Source organism: Prionailurus bengalensis, chromosome D2, assembly GCF_016509475.1.
Source record: "Prionailurus bengalensis isolate Pbe53 chromosome D2, Fcat_Pben_1.1_paternal_pri, whole genome shotgun sequence".
NCBI lineage: Eukaryota > Metazoa > Chordata > Mammalia > Carnivora > Felidae > Prionailurus > Prionailurus bengalensis.
In genome coordinates this window covers 20,472,642-20,486,643 of record NC_057351.1, presented here as the reverse complement: position 1 = coordinate 20,486,643, position 14,002 = coordinate 20,472,642, and the positions used below count along the sequence as shown (strand labels likewise).

General features: G+C 35.6%; 1 protein-coding gene across 2 annotated transcripts in view; it reads right to left on the bottom strand.

Moving 5' to 3' along the window:
* The window catches only part of PHYHIPL (phytanoyl-CoA 2-hydroxylase interacting protein like), an 88,376-nt gene extending 75,779 nt beyond the window's left edge, over nucleotides 1-12,597 (bottom strand). The window contains exon 1 of one of the 2 annotated variants that reach the window (XM_043596384.1): nucleotides 12,181-12,597. In XM_043596384.1, the coding sequence (XP_043452319.1) occupies nucleotides 12,181-12,286 (106 nt within the window). In that variant the 5' untranslated portion in view covers nucleotides 12,287-12,597. Of the gene's footprint in view, nucleotides 1-5,605; nucleotides 5,758-12,180 lie in introns of those variants that run through there. The other variant, XM_043596385.1, reaches the window with a different exon arrangement.
* Nucleotides 12,598-14,002: the final 1,405 nt, after the last annotated feature.

Here is a 14,002-nt window from a genome sequence, read left to right as displayed (position 1 = left end):
TAAAATTAGTGGATTCAAAGTCAAAAGAAAATCTTAGAAATATACATTCAGTACGAAAGCCTTAGAAATACCTTTGGTGAAAATTTTAGTTTATCTTTGGGCTCCAGTGTCATTATTTTTCTGCTAATTTGAATTCCCAACAGTTAATTTATTTTATGCACTAAAGCCTATGTTGCCAAAGAGGGAAAAATTAATCCAGTATATTTCCACAGTAAACACAGAAAATCATATACTTATTCCCTTTCCAGTCAAAATAAGGGGAAATCTATCAAGTACAGAGTTTAGGCCAATTGTGTTTCTTCCATGTCAACTGCCTGAAATAACCACACCCAAGCCAAATTTAATTATATCAAAAGTAATTAATTTTCAAATGCTCCTTTTAGACCCCACATAAAAGACACCAGCATTCAAATTTACTTATTCTACTGAGCAGCTGAACAATTTGACATGGATCCAAAGATTGACTACAGGGTGAAGTAAAGAAAACCTAATAAAGGACAAATAGGAGGAACAGAAAACCATCTTGAAAAGGACTACCAAACTTTCATCTTTATCCTCAAAATCCCTGCCTATGAGACACAGATGGACATTTCTAACAGCCTTCTGGTCATCTCCATCTAGGTATTACACAGGCAACCTAAGTTGTCCAGAAAAAGCTTTATTTGTTATTAAGGCTCTACTTCACATTTCTTCCAACTAACAAGCTACTTTATTTACTGGTATCAAAATACATCAAATCTCCCAATTAGCAAATTTAGTCATCACCAACAGCTCCTTTTTTATATCTCTCACTTCCAGTTTAATCACAGCCAACAGATTTTTACTTAGGCTTATTAAATCTTGCATTTTTGACATTGTAACAAATATGTTAAATTAGTAAACTGTTATCAAAAAACTAGAATAAAACATTGGTACATGTCTTAAAATGCAGAGATAAATCCTTCCAATTTAACTGAATGAGAATATGAATGTGGCAGATCTTTCCACTTACTTTTGTAGAAGTTTCTCAAACAGATAAATTTAAGAATGCTAAAACAACACACAATGAGGAAGAAAATTTTAATGTCTAAATCAGGTTTTTAACACATCATAAACTAAATTGTCAGAAATATTGAGACACCTCTATTAAGGAGTAGAGATAAAATTTTTTAAATCTCAGGAATGGTAGCTCCCGTAAAAGCTATTGCCAACTTTACTAAGTAGTAATTGTTTATTAATAAGAACTGGATATTAAGATATTTCAAAATAGTTTTAAGTAATCGCATATAGACCATGGTTTAAATTGAAGGAGTTTCTTTCTGAGCTAATTATAATGCTATGAATAAAAAATTTCAAAATTTATCTTTCATACCAAACTTAGGTGACTATCTTGAAAAAAGATATGTTTCAAAAGAAACAAGAAATACTCTGAGGAGAATGCTGGTGCTATTTTGATTGTGATTGCTTTGAATGTGTATATTACACACACATACACACACACACACACACAATGGAATACTACTTGGCAATGAGAAAAATGAAATCTTGCCATTTAAAACAACATGGATGGAGCTGAAGGGTATTATGCTAAGTAAGGTAAGTCAGTCAAAGAAAGACAGATATCATATGTTCTCACTCATATATGGAATTTGAGAAACTTAACAGAAGACCGTGGGGGAAGGGAAGGAAAAAAATTTAGTTACAAACTCAGAGGGAGTCAAACCATAAGACTTTAAAATTTTTTTTTAATGTTTACTTATTTATATTGAGAGAGAGAGAGAGAGAGAGACAGAGAGAGAGACAGAGAGCTTAAGTGGGGGAGGGGCAGAGAGTGAGGAGAGAGAATCCTAGGCAGGTTCCACGACGTCAGCACAGAGCCCGAGGTGGGGCTTGAAGTCACGAAACTGTGAGATCATGACCTAAGCCAATATTAAAAGTCAGATGCTTAACTGACTGAGCCACCTAGGCGCCCCAAACCATAAGAGACACTTAAATAAGAGAACAAACTGATGAATGGGGGGGGCATAGGTGATGGGGCATGGAAGAGGGCACTTGTTGGGATGAGCACTGGGTGTTGTATGTTAAGTGATGAATCATGGGAATCTACTCCCAAAGCCAAGAGCACACTGTATACTCCATATGTTAGCTAACTTGACAATAAATTATATCTAAAAAAAACAAAATAAACCAAAAATGAATTTTAAAAATAAAAAAGAAATACTTTATTAATTTAAAAACACTTTAATAAAAATTAAAAATAGAAACACCACACAATCTAGAAACTCCACTATTAGCTATTTACCCAAGGAAATCAAAAGCACTAACAAAGATATACATATGCACACCTATGTTTATTTTACCATTATTTACAATAGCCAAGATATGGAAGCCTATACAATGGAGTATTACTCAGCCATAATAAAGAATGAGATCTTGCCATTTGCTACAACATGGATATAATTAATGCTCAGTGAAATAAATCAAAGAAAGGCAAATACAATATGACTTCACTTATATGCGGAATTAAAAAATAAATGAATAAACAAAAAACAGAAACAAAATACAGAGAACTGATAGTTGCCATAGGAGAGGAGGGTATAGGGATGTGTAAAATGGGTAAAGGGAAGTGAGAGGTACAGGCTTCCAGTTATGGAATGAATAAGTCATGGGGATGAAACCTACAGCAAAGAGCATAGATATAGTCAGTGGTATTGTAATAGCGTTGAATAGTGACAGATGGTAGCTACACTTGTGGTGAGCATAGCATAAAGTACACAGTTTTGGAATCACTATGTTGTATACCTGAAACTAATGTAACATTGTATATCAACTATACTTCAATAAATATAGGAAAAAAAAGTTGGATAAACATCTTTCAAATATAATGAGCAAACTAATTTGATTATTGAGGTATTTAATAAGCTGAAGAAACTCAATTTGATAATAGTCACAATGTTACCGAGTTTATAAATGCAGATGAATTGTCAGTAATGAAACTGATCCTTACAGTTAAGATTAATCATGCAAGTAAAATAAATTTAACTCTTCTGAAATTTTAAGAGATCAGCACAAAGATATAAGCTTTTTAAAAAAAATGTTACCAAAAATATTTCAGAATATTATAAGATACATTATTTTCTCACTGAACAATGAGAAAATGAACTGACGAACAGATTCGATCACCTCCCTCCAAAAGGACTATATACTTTTTGATTCAACTCTGAAAAAAAAACAACTTACTATTTCTATTTAGTCTGGATCAATTTATTTGAAGAGTATCCTGAGAAAGCAAAATGAGTTTATAAACATTAGCATTTGTCACTACTTATTTCTATGAGGTAGAATTTCCTACGCATGATACAATAAAAATAAAATACATAAGTGGATATTGAGGCCGATATAAAATAGCAACTTCCATGTATAATTGCTAATTTTCATTTCTTACTATATCCACTTATTGACTTTATTGGGAAAATGCTGTTAAGTTTGAAATTACAGGATAAATATATACTAATTAAAAGCTACTTTTACTTGTTGGAGTTCTGCAAAATGTTAAAAAAAAAAGGTTCTCTAAAAATTACAAGCTTTGAAATTTATTAACAAGATTTCAGACAAGATAAATTCAAACTCCTAACCATGGCATAATCTAGGTAGCCTTAACTAGTTTTCGGCTTATTTTCTCATAGCAAACACTTCTTTTTTCCATCAATACCAAATGTTATATATTGCTAGAACATACATGATTTTACACCTTTATATATGCTCTTATCTCTATCAGAAATGCCCTTATTCCACTTCTCCTGGAAAATTTTTATTTTTATTTTAATATCCAGAAAAAAATTTTTGCTTCCTCTGTGAAGCCATCTGAGACACTCAAGACAGAATTACCTACTTTCTCCTCTACACTCTATTATAGTATCATCATGTTATATTTATCTATTTAAATTTATTGTCTCCCTAAATGCCAGTGAATCCTTTAAATGCAGGATCCAAGTTATATTCATTTTTGGATCCTTTTTTTTTTTCTGTTCTTAACACAGATCCTAAAGTTGGAGTACATGTACAAATACACAGTAAAAATTACATGTAAATAAAAGAACAAAAGGAAGCAAACTGGTTAAGTTTAGTGCCTAAAAATTAATCAAACAAGAATAGAATGGCACTGTCCTCAAGCTATTATACTCAAAGTACGGCCTGTAAACTACTCACCAGGCTCTGATGAGATAAAAAAAATTAGGATTAAACATTTGGAAACTTTAATAGGAATTTGACAGAGATTTTCATATCTGTTGAATCTTTTTTTTGGACTTTTTAAATTTTACTTTTCTAATAATTACTTTTATTATATTTTTATAAAGTATCATTCAGTGATAGATTGAATATTGAAAATAAAAACCAAAATACAGATTTAGAAGCACTACATTTGACTATGAAAGACAGAAAGAGGAGTAACACCTTGACATTTTTCAATGAGAATTTGGTTTACAAGTAAGAATATGATGTACACACAACTGTTGTAGTAGTACACATCATAACTATCCATACTTCTCAAAGTCCACATCATTATCTTTGACACTCTAAAACCTATCTATTGATAGAATTGTTAAGTGTACCTGGAAATATTAATGCATAACTAGTATTTCTTTCTAAAGTTATTTATACGAGGACTAGATTTTAACTTAAAATTAGGGCTTGCTTCTTTCACTGCCTATCAGACCCAATGGCATAGATCACTACCCATTTTGATTGACTCCATACAGAGCTAGCCAGCTTTCTACTGCTCTCTGCCTGACCCCAGTAACATATAAAATCAAAATGATTATACAATTTTTTTCAGAAATTCTTCTTTCAATATTTTCATTCCTACCAAGAAAGATTAATTTATTTTCTCAATACTCTACATTAGGAGTTGGCAAATGTTTCCTCTAAAGGACCAGATAATAAGTATTTTAAGGCTTGTAAGCTATATGGTCTACTGTCACAGCTACCTCGCCTTTCTAGCAAGAAAGCAGCCACAGACAATATCTAAACAAATGGGCATAGCTATGTTCCAATAAAATTTTACTTACAAAACCTGGCACCAGGTGTTCAATTTGGACCAAGAACTGTAACTTGCTGATGCCTCTTCTATATCATAGGTATAACTTTAAAATCAATCATTAAGAACCTATCATATAATAATATTAAAAAATTGTCATTCTTGTTGTATTATCAGCTTTTAAAATTTTAAATACTGACAGATTCACCATCATTCAAGCTAAAAAAGAAAAGACACTGTTTTTCAAGAAAATCACATTAAAGATATTGAAAAAAATGTTTGTGCTTTATCTTTAATGGCACATGTCTAGGGAAGCTACAAGCCTTTTATACTATTATCAGATAGCAACACTCTCACAGGCTACAGAAAACAAAAGAATTTATTTATAATATTTGCCACAACCACTAAATAAACAGCATATAAGCAAAATTTCTCACAAAGAAGCCCTTTTAAAATGAACCACAATCTTGGTGTGAATAGTTGTAAACACACAAAACTATGATTCAGAGTATGATGCTTTTTGTTCAACTCACATAGATGTGGAGGAACTTCAAAAATGCAGAGCTCTTGACTACATTTTTAACAAACCTGGAATGTAGATTTATTTCATCTTTAGGTTTCAAAGTTGACCTTCTCCAACATGTAATCACTCCTTTCCTTTAAGGGGTGAGACACAAAGCTGATTAGAGGTCACTCTAAAACTGAAGTCAAATCCTAATCTTGCCTTTTCCACGTAAATTCTAGTCTCCCCTGGTGGAATATATAGTTCTATGAACAATTCTCTTTCTCCTTCTAGAACTGTTTTCCTCAGAACATAAGAGGAATTACTAAATGTTTAAGTTTCCAAGGAAATCGCTTACTGTTAGATTCTAAATGTCTTAACATAAATGCTCTTTTCCCTTTTATGTTCAATATCTCTGAAAAGTCTTCTATGACTTCAAAACTACCTTTAGACAGATGACTCAAAAATCTCTATTTCACAATCCTCTATAAAGTATCAAGTGGCTAATTTTTATCTAGTAATAGGTATCAAAATACTATCATTGGATTATGGGTGGCCCTTTGAAGAGTGAGAATCAAGCAAAATAAGAGACTAAAAAGAATGTAGGTGGGTTCTCTTGTGGGCATCCATGTTGAAACAAGCAGTAGATAATACTGCTCTGAGAATATGATTTGTGTGACGAAAGTGCCCCTGAAAAAGGGATTAGGATATATTTGGATGTCCACGGAGGTCTAAAATTTGAGGTCTAAAAAACTGTCATCATGATGTCTAAATATTATTTCCTTTCTCCTTTGTTCCCTGTCAATGATTCTTCTGATTTCCCAGACTTAAAATCCTTAAATTACTCCTTATCACTTTTCATTTTGCTTGAAAATTCAATCACAAAGCTTATAATTATTTTTGCATTTCTTTTACACCCTTCCCATTCACTATCCTTCCATAAGGATGCTGCCTATTTTTCCTGTTGAGAATTCTTCAATATTTGTATACATTTCTATTAGAAATCTTCCACAAATACTGATTGTACTTCTCAAATGTATGTATATAAAATACAGCTTGCTTAATAATTAATAATACAGTTTATCTACTGTGTAATAATAAAATTATGTTTAAAAGTGTTAATGAGGCAAATGCTTTCAACTAGTAAAAACAGAATTTAACAGTAAATTGATTCTTATAGAAAAATTTAACAGAAATGGAAAACAAACCCAAAAAAGAGGCAAATGCTGTAAGGAAAAACTAAAATTATGCATTTACTAAGGGCAGAGAAGAAAAACCAGAAACCTGAAGGATTATCCTTACTGTAGTAATTGATGCAACTGCTGTTTTTCTGAAGCCCTGGATAATATATACAAATAATCAATAAACTCTACTTAAATAAATTAAGGAAAAAATCAAGATTGGGCCTAAATCTTGCAGTGAAAAACTAAGTGACTTAGAAGTTGTCTAGGTAGCGTTCTATAGAGTGAAATTCTGACTGCCTTACTTAGGCAACAAACCAAGTTGCCAGTATTACTACTTATAACATATCAGTTATTCTACCACTGGAGGGAGTCTGGTCACATATCCTTTGATGTGACTTTTTTTACTCTCATAACTTCCTTGTTTTCTCTGGGAATGAATTAGAACCCCTACCAAGAATATGAATTGGTTTAACAATCTGATGACTTTCAAGCTTTCTGTTTTAGTTTTTATTTTATTTTTGTTATGTTCCATGTTCACTAATTAAAAATTTACAGCATCTCTATAGTCATATCTGGGTCAAAGAAATGAATCCAGAGATCTCATGTGCTGGTACATATGCATACTTAGAAAAATAATCATAAAGAAAAAAATGTTAAATCAAGAACAGAGAAGGGCTCTGATACAAATACCTACTCAAAGCAGATATCAAGGTCACAAAGCACGTGAAATGCAGCAAACAGCAGGTTTGAAGTAGAAGCTAAAAGAGCTTTTAGGATTAAGGCTGACAAGGATATTACTGATAGGATAGAAAAATATAAGCAAATGAGAGTACTGTAACTGTGGTTTTAAAATTAACTATCCTTTTAAAATTCAGAGTTAGAAGTTTCCACTGTCTACTCCTAAAGTTGAAGTGGCATAAGAAGGATTTACTAAGTAAATAAAACACTAATGAAATGAAAAACAACAAAGATCTAAACACTGGACCTAAATAAATAAATAGATAGATAGATAGATAGATAGATAACAGTAGTTCAACTCAAGAAGTTATGTGAAGAATAGTCCATTTACAATAATAATTATTCTCTATTTTGTGTCAAGAATTTTGCGAAATGATATGAAATATTTCATTTAATTATTTTAACAATCCTACAGGATTGACATTATTATACTCATTTTACATGAGAGAGCTTAAAGCTAAAAACAAGTAATTTGCCTAAGGTAATATGTCTGTCAAGAGCCAATACGCTGTCAGAGGTCCATCTGATTCTAAAATGGTATTGCCACTATGGTATATGAAGGTCAATGAGACTGAACAATGACTACCTTATGTTCTTGTACTATTAAAGGTAACAGTTATAAGTACTCTTCCTAGATGTCTGCTTCAGAAAATGTCATTACAGATTATCTAATACAGCACTGTATTAACTATTAAGCATTTCTGTGTTATTTTGTTTCCAAAGTTAAAATTTGTTTAATTCACATGTCAATTGCATAAATAAGTCATAGCTTATTTTTAATTTAAATAGATATAAGTAAAGATTAAAAGGAATTTACCTTTTTAAATATGTAAAAAAGAGAAAACCTTTTTTTTCCTTTCCTTCACAAAACTATTGTCAGACACAAAGACATAGAAATCTGTCAGGTTCTCTCTGTGCAATTTCCTTAAAATGTACTCCTTTGCTGAGTAGCATCATAAACTCCATAAATCATATCTAGGCAGTCAGAAAATAATCATGGAAATAACACTTGTTAAACCTAGGAAAGCTTGGGGGTGGATTTAAGTGCTATACAACAAATTAATTTTGTGTTTTCTTCCTTACTATTATAACAAGAGTGCAGGAAGCTTGAATGCATAAAACAACATATATATAATAAATCTTTCCCTTTCAGCAAGGAAAGAAAGTTTTTATGTATATATATATATATATATATATATATATATATATATATATATGTGTGTGTGTGTGTGTGTATGCACACATATATATGCATAATTTTTAAAAAATGAAGAGAAGTAGAAGTAATGTAGAATTCTATGCATGAAGCTGGGGGCTGTTCTGTCTTATCACAAGTCAATTAAGGTCTCAAGTATCCATGTGAAGAAACAAACTGGAAATGGGTTCCCATATTATCAATGCTTCCCGTTGAGTAAATGTTTTTTTTTTCCCTTCAATTTCTTTGGAAAATCCACAATTAATGTATATCAACTGGAGGATACTTCAGCACAGCAGAGATGGAGGAACAGAAACACTCTCCTACTTACAACAGAGATTCTAGAAAGTACTAGATCTACAGCACATCTTCAGAGGTTTCCTAATAGAAGTCTATTCAGAATCCTCATTTTGAACTACAGGTAACATCTAGACAGGGACCATGTACTAGCACACATGCCTAGAATAAAAGTACACATGAAATAACGTGTGTAGGGGCGCCTGGGTGGCGCAGTCGGTTAAGCGTCCGACTTCAGCCAGGTCACGATCTCGCGGTCCGTGAGTTCGAGGCCCGCGTCAGGCTCTGGGCTGATGGCTCGGAGCCTGGAGCCTGTTTCCAATTCCGTGTCTCCCTCTCTCTCTTCCCCTCCCCCGTTCATGGTCTGTCTCTCTCTGTCCCAAAAATAAATAAACGTTAAAAAAAAAATTCAAAAAAAAAAAAAAAAGAAATAACGTGTGTGTAGAAGAACCTCCCTATTGCTTAATTTAAAAACCCAATTATATGACTGCTTGGATTCTATTCCATATTCTTCCAACTGTTAGATAGTTGGAGAAACTATGGAAAAAAAGAAAACATTGTAAATTATTGCAAATTATGTAAACAGATTAATTTATAAGAAATAGCAAGTGAAAGAAAAAACATACAAGAGCCAAGGAAACAGAATAAAGACATACAGTTCACCAGCAGTTATAACTCTTAGTTGGCCAAATATGCAAAACACTATAAAATTTAAAAATCTATAAGTGGAGAGAGTAAAAGGAAATATATATTTAACAAAACTATATTTTCCCCTATTCTATTTCATTCCACTTCCAAGAAATTAATGTTATGCTCATTTTTTCCCATCTGTGAATAGAATAGAAAAAAGTAAAGAGCAAATAAGACAAATGTATATCTGTGATTGTAAAATTATGAAAATTTATCACTTATTATATACTTAAGCATGTAACAGATCTTCTGCCACATCCTAATCTTTCTGTTATATATTTACAAAAGTAAAATAATGACACCAGAGAGGAAGTGAAAGGAAGTAAAGGGAGTAAATAGTACCTAGCTGAAATTTTCTCAATATAAAATTTGACAAATAAGGTCTGCTTGACAAACTTAATGCAACGTTTTTTAATTTTTCTGCCATAAAAAACTATATATTTTGGAACTGACATGTAGTGTCACAAAATAAAGTTAGGCATTTAGTAACATCTCTACATAAGCTATTCCCAGTTTTTTACACATCTTTTAATAGAAGAGTTAGCTCTTTGTATTTGTTGATATAAGATATTTAATAAAAATGAAACCCTATTCATTTAATCTATGTTGAATTATTAGAAGCCTGTAAATAAGTAATTTTCATAGATACTGCTTAGTGCTAGCACTCCCCAATTAAATGTTACATAATTTGTTCATTTTGCAGGATTCATAAATATGAACTGAAACAACTAAAAAACTATTACCAAAATAAAATGGAAGAGACCACAGTAAATGTAGCACTAGTTTCTGTACTCTACATTACTAACTTTGTAAACTTCATAAAAAAGAAAAACAACTTTATTTTCTCCATTATCTTTGAAACATGTGGCAAATCCAATTTTAAGTATTAAGATTACTGTGTTCTTGAGGGACAATCATGAATTGCTTATTTCCAATAACTACAGTAATAAGCTTTTGATAAATCATTGAAATAAATGAAAATGAAATCTATTTTGGTTTTCTATCAAACCAATCTAGGAAAAACATTTACAATGGTTAACACCAGAAAAAGTCACTTCACAAAAGCATAAACTAAAACCAATACAATTTCTTATGTGGTATATTAAAAATAATCTCTATAGTCTAATAATGCAAGTTTATATGTGGAATGCCAAAATGATTACTTCTGTTTAGATGCCATAAATATGTGCAACTATTACTACGGTGAACTAAGAATAAAGAAATTATGAACAGCTTTTGCAAGAGTATTTATTTATCCATACTGCACCTTTTTCAGAAATTATTTCAAAGTGGCTTTGGCTTCAAAGGGCAATTATTGTGTCCCAAATTTATTAATAAAAAGAAATTCCGTGTTCAGTTGACCTAAACTAGACTGTATACCAATGCCAAACCAAGTTATCATTTAAATGACTTTGAAACAAGACCTCTGCTCTCTATTTGGATTACATACTGATAAATTTTATGACTTTGTGGTCACCACATGAGTATCTCTACATAATCTTGACCAAAAAAAAATATTTTTAAATCATCGTCTGCATACATTGTTAACGGATTCCATTTATAGCCAAAAAGTGTTTAGGGTCATCTTGACAACATGTAAATTGTTTTTCCTTTGTCAGATGTCCAATTTTACAATTATTTGGTCAATGACTAATCAGATGAGTTTTTTTACAAATGAAGTTTTGTTCCACAGACGGACTCTTCAACTACTCCAAATAACACAGAAGCTACCCATATTGAACACAGTACTAGCTTATCTCTTTAACGCTTAAACCTGTGTTCAATCACTTCCTTCGGAGACTGCCAACTTTAACAATAGAATAAGCTACATAATATCAAGACACAATGGTGAGTACTCGCCACAGATTCTGTACCACAACAGATATAATATGCCACTTCACAGATTTTTGAGTTTCTGAATCACAGCCCCAAACCACGAAGCTTGTGGCTGTCCTTGGTGCTGAAACGCACTTTTTCCCCGCGCCCCTTCACTGAAAAAAACCGTCATTCCAATCCCTATTTGAGAGCATAAAAAGACTCCTGAATTTGGGAGGTGGGGGTCTTAAGATGAGAGGTTTAAAAAGGAAATGGTAAGTTTCTGGGCTGAAAATGCTAACTAGCATGTGCAGGTGGAGAGGGGAAGGAAGGGGTGCTAGAAACATCCAGAGGGCATTTTCCCTACGGTTCCGGTAGACCCTGGAAACCCGGACTGCGGCACGATCGGAAACGCCTCGTCCCGGGCAGGAACGGCGGGCGGGAACGGCGCCCTCGCCCGGGCAGCTCCTCGGCGCTGGGCCAGGCGGGCGAAGACGGCGAGGGGCGCCGCGGCTGGAGACTACGGCGACTTTCCGCGCCAACGCAAGAGCCCTGGGGTCCTTTTGTTTCTACTGTCTGAGGAGAGGGCGGATGAGCGGAGGGGAGCCCCACCTGTATTTATTTGTACGGGGGAACAACAAAAGACCGTGAAGCCCGGGCGAGCAGGGTCAGCAGAGCCGGGGCGGCCGCGGCGCCTAGGCGCGGGCTCGGCCCCTTTCCTCACAGCCCCCGTCGCTCTTACCGTCCCGGTCGCACAGCTGAATGGCCTCCAGGCTGAGGTTTTTGATCACCTCCTCACAGGGGCTGGTGGGGCTGTTGAGGGTATGATCCAGGCGCGGCACCTCCATTTTCCCAACTCCCTTCTCAAGCCCGCCTGCTTCGTATCCAGGCTCTCTCGACGGACCGGGTGGGAGAGAAGGGCGGGAAAGGGAAGGGGAGTGTCAGAAAGAGGGGAGGAGGCCTGGGACGCGGCTCCGGAGGGGCGAGGCTGAGCTTCCGGGCTAGAGAGCCGCGGCCGAGGCGACGGCCGTGGCAAGAGCTCCGGAGAGTGCGCGGCTCGAAGAGACTGAGAGGGACCTGGCGCGAGGGCGAGAGGAGCGCGCTCCCGGCGGGGAGGAGACGCGTCGCGCGGGGAACGTGAAGGCGCGGCGCGCGCACGCGCGTGAGAGGACGCGCCCACCTGCTGGCGCGCGGCGCTCCTCCTTCCTGCGCCCCCCCCCTTCCCCCGCCCTTCCACGCGCACGCGCCCCCTGCTGCCCTCGCTCCTCAGCCCCGGCAATCCCCTGAGCTAGGTGAACTCGCGGGAACTGCGGGATGCTGGGGGTGCGTCACGCTGGACTCGCCCTCTCTCCTGGTGAGGTTGATTTAGTTTCTTTTCCCTCGTCAGTGTCAGTCGTATCCAGGTTGGCACTGGGGCGTCTGGCACTGGGGAGGTGAGAGGGAGCAGATTGGTTGTTTTGAAGGACTGGAAAAATATCCAGACCCTTTGTATACGGGTTCGCGGAGCCAGAAGGCTGCCTTCTCCGTTCAATGTCCTGGGCTACTCCCCACCCAGCCCCCACCTGCTCAGCCGAGCATTCCTCAGGAACAGCTGCTTCCGTGTGAGAGATGTGTGGATTAACTGAGGACTGGCAGGGTTTAGGGACAGAATTTTGGTCATCTTGAAGGAGGGGCAAACAGGAATTCAAAACTGCCAGAAAGGTGAGGGAATGAGATGTCAGCCAGCGGGCTGGAAAGGCAGCACGTGTGCTTCAGGACTGACAGCCACTGATCTTTCAGCCTTCGCAGTCTAGCTTGCTCCATTCATTCATTAATTCATTCAACAACTAGGTATTAAATGTTTACTCTGTGCTGGGCATTGTTCTGGACGCTAGTGAAGGGGGTAAAAAACAGTACCTGTCCTGATGGATATGGAAGCACAATGGGAAATGTGCTTCCTCAAGTTACCCTAAATTTGTCTGCCCATTCTTTTTAAAGGCATTTAGGTTTCTGCAGTGCACTTCGTGGAGGTGAAAAAGTTTTTAAAATAAAATGGGTATAGGTCACAGCCTATTGACCTCTGTTGCCATTTGCTTCTTTGGAACAGCTTTTAGTTGTGTTGCTATCTTAGGATCAAAACAGTGCTTGCCCCTCTCTCTTCTTTTTTTTAGTGTGTATGCTTGTTGGAAATTAAAGTTCCTTTTTATTGATTTTCCAATTTCAAACATAAATGTTATCCAATAAAGTAACAATTTACATACAGATTGCTATGTGCTACCCTTTCTAGTCACATCCTTCTAGCCATAACATGACTAAATCTAGTTAATTGAAACCTTATAAAACAGAAGGACCAGCTTAAGGTAAAATAAACCTGTGAGAAAACTTGGCACAACTGCAAGTTGATACAAATCTGTGGAAGATAATTGGGTATCTTAAAGTGAAATGTCCTCATTATCAACTTAGGTATTAATGAAGATGGATCTCCTTCTTGCAGTTTGAGAAATGTCAAGATAGGGGTGTCCCTAAGGAGAGGATAAATTATTATTTGTCAAGAAATGTGGCAAGATGGCACTTATTGGTGAATA